Source organism: Haliotis rufescens, unplaced genomic scaffold (genome assembly GCF_023055435.1).
Source record: "Haliotis rufescens isolate VD_foot unplaced genomic scaffold, xgHalRufe1.0.p SCAF_5, whole genome shotgun sequence".
NCBI classification, from domain to species: domain Eukaryota; kingdom Metazoa; phylum Mollusca; class Gastropoda; order Lepetellida; family Haliotidae; genus Haliotis; species Haliotis rufescens.
In genome coordinates this window covers 13,480,491-13,489,695 of record NW_025964223.1, presented here as the reverse complement: position 1 = coordinate 13,489,695, position 9,205 = coordinate 13,480,491, and the positions used below count along the sequence as shown (strand labels likewise).

Here is a 9,205-nt window from a genome sequence, read left to right as displayed (position 1 = left end):
ATGGTGCAGATTTGCTCCTGATGTAAATATACACACATGAGTAAATGCGTTAGAAATGACAAGTATACACACGTTTGTATTTTTGCACATGTGTAATGATACACACATATGTAAACATGTGGTAAACAGGGTATAAGTCAAAGTTGTTGCCATGGAAACTAGAAATAATTTTTTTTTAAATCCCAAACTATCCAAAGGCACCAGTTCACTACTAGACCTACCTATGTGCCAAGTTGAGTTAAGATATTATTCATGGTTTTTGAGTTCTGCTCCGGAAATGAAACGTGACACAGACCGCACTCATTCCTATATCCCCCTTCCACTTCGTGGCGGGAGACAATAAACCAGAAGATGTTATCCATAAAGTTGAATGTATTTTTTTTGCTTGCATGGTCAAATCAGCAGGACATTTGTCTTGAATGGTAGTGTTCTTTAAACTCAAACATCTGGAAAAGAATGTTGGACTTGATGAAACTTGAATACAAAACAAGAAAAAGTTGGAAACAATTTATTATTCAAAATGCAAAATGTGCATTACATTCAAAACATCATCAAATTAGATATTTTTTATATCTTCCTTAACAGTAGATGGATAACATGGAAAACTAATCATTTATAACCATGATAACATCAAGTTTGATAACTTGCTTCTGAAGCAGTGCCCTTGGCAACTGTTTAGATTCACACAAAACATGAAGAATTCTTTCAGATATCTCGTCACCAAATTGACCCTATTCTTACAACTTCCACAAAAAAAAAAATAATTTTCAATTACAAAAATGTACAGAAAATATGCATATATAAACGGTAATGGACAAATAAATGATTGTTTTATTTAATGCTATCATCCATCCCAATCTTTTAACCTGAGGGCTACAGAAACATGACAAAATAATCAAAATAATATTGCCCTAATTTCTCACTGATGACGGCTTTAAAAAAAAGATTGAAAAAAATAAAGGGAGTACTTCACTTTACCAGGCGCATTGTTTGCGATTTCAGTTAGCACGGCACAGTCGGGCCAAACTCACAAAGCTAATCTAGGCTAATGAGTTAATTGAATCCACTTTGCCATTTTTCTCAGCAAAACTTGCAACATAATAACATTTGTACAGACTTTGTACTGAAATTGGATTAATTCGTAAAAATGGCTGAGATAGCTAACCCATACCCTAACTCACAACTAACCCAAATGATCATAAATGGGTACCTAACCCTATGGATTGTAAAGGGATGTTTGATTGGCAAGTGGTACCCAACCCTTAGGATTGAGAAGGGGTGTTCGATCAGAAAGTGGTACCTAATCGTAATGACCAGAAAAGGGGTTCAAGCCTAAGGATAGACTTTGGGTTAACCCGAACACAACAAACCCTAAGGATTGAAGAGGCCCACAAGATCAGTAAAGCAAGAGCCTTATGCACCATATGTTGTGCCAGGTAAACTGCAGTCGTGCCAAATAAACTTTGTAATTGAAAAAGACCTGTGAAGATCCGGGGTAGAATAGGTCTTCAGCAACCCATGCTCGCCGTAAAAGGCGACTATGCTTGTCGTAAGAGGTGACTAACGGGATCGGGTGGTCAGGCTCGCTGACATGGTTGATGCATGCCATCGATCCCAATTGCGTGGATCAATGCTCATGATGTCAATCACTGGATTGTCTGGTCCAGACTCGATTATTTACAGACCGCCGTCATATAGCTGGAATATTGCTGAGTGCGGCGTTAAACAACAAACAAATCATGTCGAAAATAAAGTTTTCCAAAATTAAATTAGTACAATTCCTAATACTATAGGAATCTCCTTCAACAAAATATGTATATCATAATATACTTCTAATGAGTAGGATACATCCCAATAACTGACAAAAAGGGGGGTCCTGGGGCCCTTGATAGTAGATGCTGTACCGATTGAATCTCGAGACACAACTGATTTGTGCATTCAACATTTCAGGGTGCTTATGTTGAACACTGAAGAACATGAGCCCCAAGACCATTAGAAATAAACATTCATACAAATAATCCAAGGCCGTAGTTAACTTTTTTTACAGTGGGGGGCAAATAAGATTATTAATTTCTTATTCAAGTTAACTTTCCCAAGGAAAAATGTTTTCTATAAAAAATCCAGGGGGGGGGGGCAACAGCCCTCCCTGCCCTCCGGCTGGCTACGGCACTGTAATCATTTTATAACTGTTCATGATAGTATGTAGCATTGTGGCACTAATTACTCCCTTTCAATGTCACACATGCCTTATTTGCAATTTATTAATCAGCATATTTTGTGAGACTAAATGGTTAAACACAGTGATATGATTTAATCCTAAGAATACACTCATTTATTCCCTACCCTCTCCTCAGCAGTCCGTGAGTGTGGTTTGCACTGACTTTATCACTGTACCAGCAGGGGACACGGAGACAGACTTAACACACCGTCTGTACCTATTAATGGGACTAACACTGGTCTCTAGCCAACCAGTGAACACTTGTCTATACCACTGGAGTCTGAGTGAAATCTAACTCACGCACAATAAAAAACAAATGGCTGTGTGTCCTGTTACAAATACAAAGATGTATTACTCAAATGAAGTTAAGAGCACCTGATTCTTTCATATTACTACAGTTAATCTGTCATGCGAGTTACTTAGCTTCTTTTAAGGAGTATATATTCATGACCTGTCTACAATTGCTACTAAATACAAAATATACATAAAATTCCTTTACTATGTGTGTATAAAATTCTGAAAGTTCATGTAACAATTACATCTTCACATACACCTGCTTCACTAGGCTAACGCTCAGTTTCTGAAAATATATATTTTTGATAAAAACAAGCACCTACAAAAATTGAAAAGGAGCCTCACTGAGATGGAGATTCTGTGGAAAATCTAGACTTGCTTCATTTCTGGATATATCATTACAGTTGGGCTGGGTGGAAGGGAAAATAATGTGGTTCAGGGGCTGTCAAGATTACTGCTTCACCATACAGAATTACAGACCCAAACAACCTCAACAACAAAAATGCTGCTGTTTAAAAACCATTACTTCCCTCCTCCAACTCGTTGAAACGGAACAGTACATGATGTTTTAACTCCTGCATAAGACATGATACTTTCCAGTGTGTAGACACAATTAACAGCAAAACAATGCGCTTGTATGCAGAACATGAGACATCAGGTTGTCCGTCGGACTCATATAGATAGGCATATTTACGTCAATATAGTCAGAACTGCAAATATGCTTAGAATACTTATCGTTTCTGACAATTAGGAATTGTAATCTTATCAACAACCAGTCTGGTCATTCTAAGTCTAGAAAGGTTTCAGGTCATCATTGTACCCATATCCTAAATATTAAATCAATTAAAATCGTTGTTCTGGCTGATAATTGGAGTTCCCCCTGACCAATCAATGTGAGACAGTTCCCAGTTCCACATGGGGCACAGAACAGTCAAAATTGAAAGACCGCACCATTCCCATGATTGACGATTAAAGTTGACATTATATGTGATAAGTAACCCCAACAACTGCCTGGCTGATTGTGGTTCACATGAAAACAATGTATCATACTACTGGTTATTAATCTTTGTTGAGAAGTATACCAGTAGCAAAACCCATACTGTTACACACTGTAACAAGTTATCCTCAGAATTATCATTTCATTTTGTTGAACATAATTTTCATTTCATATGAAATACAGCATATCAGAAATCCTCTGGCATTATCTCTATCAGCTACTGGTCTTCTCAGTGTTGCCCTCCTTCCTCGTCTCACCCTCGTCCTCCTTCGCCTCACCCTCGTCCTCCTTCGTCTCACCCTCGTCCTCCTTCGTCTCACCCGTGTCCTCCTTTTCCTCACCCTCGTCCTCCATTTCCTCCTCCTCCTTTTCCTCCTCCTCCTTGTCCCCCTCTTTCCCTCCACCCTCAACCTTTTCCCCACTGTCTTTACTCTTGGTCTCTGCTGGAACTGATGATGTCACAGCAGGAACTGATGATGTAACAGCAGAGACTGATGATGTCATAGCAGGAACTGATGATGTATCCATGGCAACTGTTGATGAAGCTGCAGAATCTGATGTGACTGAGGAAGAAGCACCAGGGGAAGAACTGGTCGAAGCACCTATATTTAAGAAACCTTCCCACTTTTGGAGTCTTGCGTTCCTTTCTTCCTCGGTTTCCTCGATTTCATATTTTGTGACTCCATCCCAGGCACTTGCAATGATTCTCTGCTGGGCAAACCAGCGGCCATTGAGTCCAGCGATACACTTATCTGCCTCCTCCGCCTCTTTGTACTTCACCGAGATCACTCCATCAGAGTTACGCTGAAACATGTAAACAAAGCCATAACATTTTGCCATAATGTGCCCAATATCTTGGCACTCAGTCAGGGTTATCCCGAAAACAACACAAACCATCCCAGCTATGCATACCTGTGATGCCATCTCACCTTACGTCATGCACACAGCTGTAAAACTGTCCTACATTGTACCATGCATACAACTGTAAAACTTTCCTACATTGTACCATGCATACAGCTGTAAAACTGTCATACATTGTACCATTCATACAACTGTGAAACTGTCATACATTGTACTATGCATACAGCTATAAAACTGTCATACATTGTACCATGCACACAGTTGTGAAACTGTCATACATTGTACCATGCATACAGCTATAAAACTGTCATACATTGTACCATGCATACAGTTGTGAAACTGTCATACATTGTACCATGCATACAGCTATAAAACTGTCATACATTGTACCATGCACACAGTTGTGAAACTGTCATACATTGTACCATGCACACAGTTGTGAAACTGTCATACATTGTACCATGCATACAGCTATAAAACTGTCATACATTGTACCATGCACACAGTTGTGAAACTGTCATACATTGTACCATGCATACAGCTATAAAACTGTCATACATTGTACCATGCATACAGCTGTGAAACTGTCATACATTGTACCATGCACACAGTTGTGAAACTGTCATACATTGTACCATGCATACAGCTGTGAAACTGTCATACATTGTACCATGCACATAGTTGTGAAACTGTCATACATTGTACCATGCATACAGCTTTAAAACTGTCATACATTGTACCATGCATACAGCTATAAAACTGTCATACATTGTACCATGCACACAGTTGTGAAACTGTCATACATTGTACCATGCATACAGCTGTGAAACTGTCATACATTGTACCATGCACACAGTTGTGAAACTGTCATACATTGTACCATGCATACAACTGTGAAACTGTCATACATTGAACCATGCACACAGTTGTGAAACTGTCATACATTGTACCATGCACACAGCTGTGAAACTGTCATACATTGTACCATGCACACAACCGTAAAACTGCTCTACATTGTACCATGCACACAACCGTAAAACTGCTCTACATTGTACCATGCACACAACTGTAAAACTGCTATACATCGTACCATGCATACAACTGTTATACATTGTACCATGCACACAGCTGTAAAACTGTCATACATTGTACCATGCATACAACTGTAAAACTGTCATACATTGTACCATGCACACAGTTGTAAAACTGTTATACATTGTACCATGCATACAGCTATAAAACTGTCATACATTGTACCATGCACACAGTTGTGAAACTGTCATACATTGTACCATGCATACAGCTGTGAAACTGTCATACATTGTACCATGCACACAGTTGTGAAACTGTCATACATTGTACCATGCATACAACTGTGAAACTGCCATACATTGTACAATGTAGACAACTGTAAAACTGCTATACATTGTACCATGCATACAACTGTCATACATTGTACCTTGCACACAACTGTAAAACTGTCATACATTGTACCATGCATACAACTGTAAAACTGTCATACATTGTACCATGCACACAACTGTAAAACTGTCATACATTGTACCATGCACACAGTTGTGAAACTGTCATACATTGTACCATGCATACAACTGTGAAACTGCCATACATTGTACAATGCAGACAACTGTAAAACTGCTATACATTGTACCATGCATACAACTGTCATACATTGTACCATACACACAGTTGTAAAACTGTTATACATTGTACCATGCACACAGTTGTAAAACTGTTATACATTGTACCATGCACACAGTTGTAAAACTGTTATACATTGTACCATGCACACAGCTGTAAAACTGTCATACATTGTACAAGGCACACAACTGTAAAACTGTCATACACTGTACCATACACACAACTGTTAAACTGTCATACATTGTACCATGCACACAACTGTAAAACTGTCATACATTGTACCATGCATACAACTGTAAAACTGTTATACATTGTATCATGCACACAACCGTAAAACTGCTATACATTGGACCATGCATACAACTGTAAAACTGTTATACATTGTACCATGCATACAACTGTAAAACTGGTATACATTGTACCATACACACAACTGTAAAACTGTTATACATTGTACCATGCACAAAACCGTAAAACTGCTATACATCGTACAATGCATACAACTGTGAAACTGTCATACATTGTACCATACACACAGCTGTAAAACTGCTATACATCGTACCATGCATACAACTGTAAAACTGTTATACATTGTACCATACACACAACTGTAAAACTGTTATACATTGTACCATGCACAAAACCGTAAAACTGCTATACATCGTACAATGCATACAACTGTGAAGCTGTTGTACATTGTACTTTGTACATAATTGTAAAAATCACCTTGTACCATGCATACAAGGGCAAAACATCACCTTGTACCATGATGTACATTTTAGAGATATGCAAATTACTACAGTAAGACTGGTTATTCTGTTGCGTTGACGTTATATATTTATTCCTCAGAACTAAGGGCGCAAGTTAATTTAGTTTAACTACATTCTTTACAAAGAACACAACTGAAGTCTATGAAATTATGAAACATCAAAATTGACAGATTTTAACTTAATTTTTGAAAAAAACAAAACAAATTAATTTGAATCAAACCGGGAAGCCAACATTAGCTCCATGGCTCAAATTCCCTTCGAAGCTAATTGAAACCGAAATTCTTGATGAAGCCAAATCTCATAAACACTGGTAACAAGAAGCCAAGGAGCTCCCGGATGTGTTCCCCTCTAGATGTCAAGTCCCTCGGTGTGTTCACATGATATGGCATCCCACACACATCACCAGCCCAGCCATCTACAGTCACCTAATATCAGCTTACAGTCACGTCTGACCTGCACTTCATTTCATGCCGTGACATTACCATTCAAATAAAGGCCCCTAACTAAGCTTCAAACATGATCAGCAGTGAGGTAAGCCACACATCTCGCACCCACTGGGTGCATCAATTACGACAGGCCATATGGTTACAATGCTACAAAAAGTGAATAAATTGGCCATTATGAGAACAGTAATTGTCCCACTGAGGCGACATTAAAGTGCCACAGACACCACACAGTGTTTATATTTTTTTCTGATGTACAAAAGGATTACTGCGTAAATTGACAACAGTTATTCATGAAGTCTCGATAGGCATTCAGTAGAAGTTGGAAGGAAAAGACATGAAACTTTTTTTCTTTTTTTTATCTTTTTTTTTTATGGATAACAACTTCTGTATCAGGTGAATCAATCAAGGGGCATTGTAATCAAAGTGCATTTCAATATTTAGATTTCATATTGGTAGCATTCAAAGAGACAATAAAATCTGAATTTCAACTCCCTCTTCAAGGAATCTCTTCAAGATGTAAATGCAACTAGAAGCACAGGAAACAAACTTAGGACATTCAGGATAGTTAAAAACGAAATAAAATTAGAACCCTATCTCAGTTTCTGTAAAATAAGAAAATATCGAGTGCACTTTTCTAAACTAAGATTAAGTAACTGTAAATGAAATATAGAACTTGGGAGACATACAAACCCACCCATACCACTACATCAGAGGCTATGCTCTACATGTTCAACCACTGATGATGAAAAACACTACTTCACGTGCACTGTACCAAACACACTCAAGAAAGAAATATACTCTTTGGAAAATTACCCACACAAAATATAAATGGTCCACAATCATGAAAACAAATTATTTCACTACATCTTCTCACATAATGAAGCCATCAACATCAATTGCATTTGTTTCCATATCTTTAATTTCAAACAATAAAGACCTGTTGATTTTAATAAACCAATGACATTTTATGTACGAATCTCAGCTACTATACTTACATCAGGCAAACTGTTAACTTCTCAAAATAGTGAAGCAAAATAATGTTTTTCACTTGATGGGATATTTTCTGAGCCAACAACACCCCACCCTTCTTGAAGATTAAATAGTCTGTCTAATACTATCTGATTCTATCAGGACAAACTCCAACATACGATAGTTTGTAGGGATCCATTTCACTTTGGGCAATAATACATCAATATTACACCTTATTATGTATCAATGATGGAATACTATGTTTACAGCCTGTTTCAAATACTTTTGGGACAACTAGCCTGAACTTGTCTCTTACCATCATTTTCTGTTGAATTGTACACGTGAGTGAGTTGGGTTTAATGACGCTTTTAACAGTATTCCAGTTATATCACGGCGTGTCAGTTTACTTCGGTGAAACCCACGAGCACGGGTATTGTGCTGACAAACCTAGAAACATAATCGGGGTGAACCGGGATTCGAACCCGCAATCAAAGGCTTCTGGGGTGCCCAAGGGACGCAACACTGCACAGTGAATCGCAGCGCCTTAGATGACTGGGCCACCCATGCCCCCACACGTGAAGATCATGGTTAGAATATGTTCTCAGCAACCCATGTTTGTCGTAAAAGGAGACACGAATAACAGAATCGGGTGCTCAGAACTCGCTGACTTGACTGATGCATGATTGATGCAAATGTGTGGATCGATGCTCATGATATCAATCCTTGGATTGTCTGGTCCAGGCTTGATTATTTACAGACCGTCGTCATATAGCTGGAATATTGCTGAGAGTGGCATTAAACAAGAAACAAACAAACAAACAAACAGTTAAATTTGGTGTTATTATTTGCATTACCGATACTATTTTCAGAACTTACTAGACTGAAAACATATTATTCAAGCCTCAGGGTTCGGACTAATGGGTAATGTCACAGACTGTGTTTATGTGAAAACATAAAATCAATATTTCACTAAGTCAACTAAATTTAGTCC

The 9,205-nt window shown here is 38.2% G+C and overlaps 1 protein-coding gene across 1 annotated transcript in view; it reads right to left on the bottom strand.

Moving 5' to 3' along the window:
* Positions 1-493: 493 nt before the first annotated feature.
* Positions 494-9,205, bottom strand: part of LOC124138299 (HIV Tat-specific factor 1 homolog) — a 57,630-nt gene continuing 48,918 nt past the window's right edge. Inside the window, exon 8 of the mRNA XM_048383920.1 lies at positions 494-4,313. Within this exon, the coding sequence (XP_048239877.1) occupies positions 3,723-4,313 (591 nt within the window). The 3' untranslated portion in view covers positions 494-3,722. The remainder of the gene's footprint in view (positions 4,314-9,205) is intronic.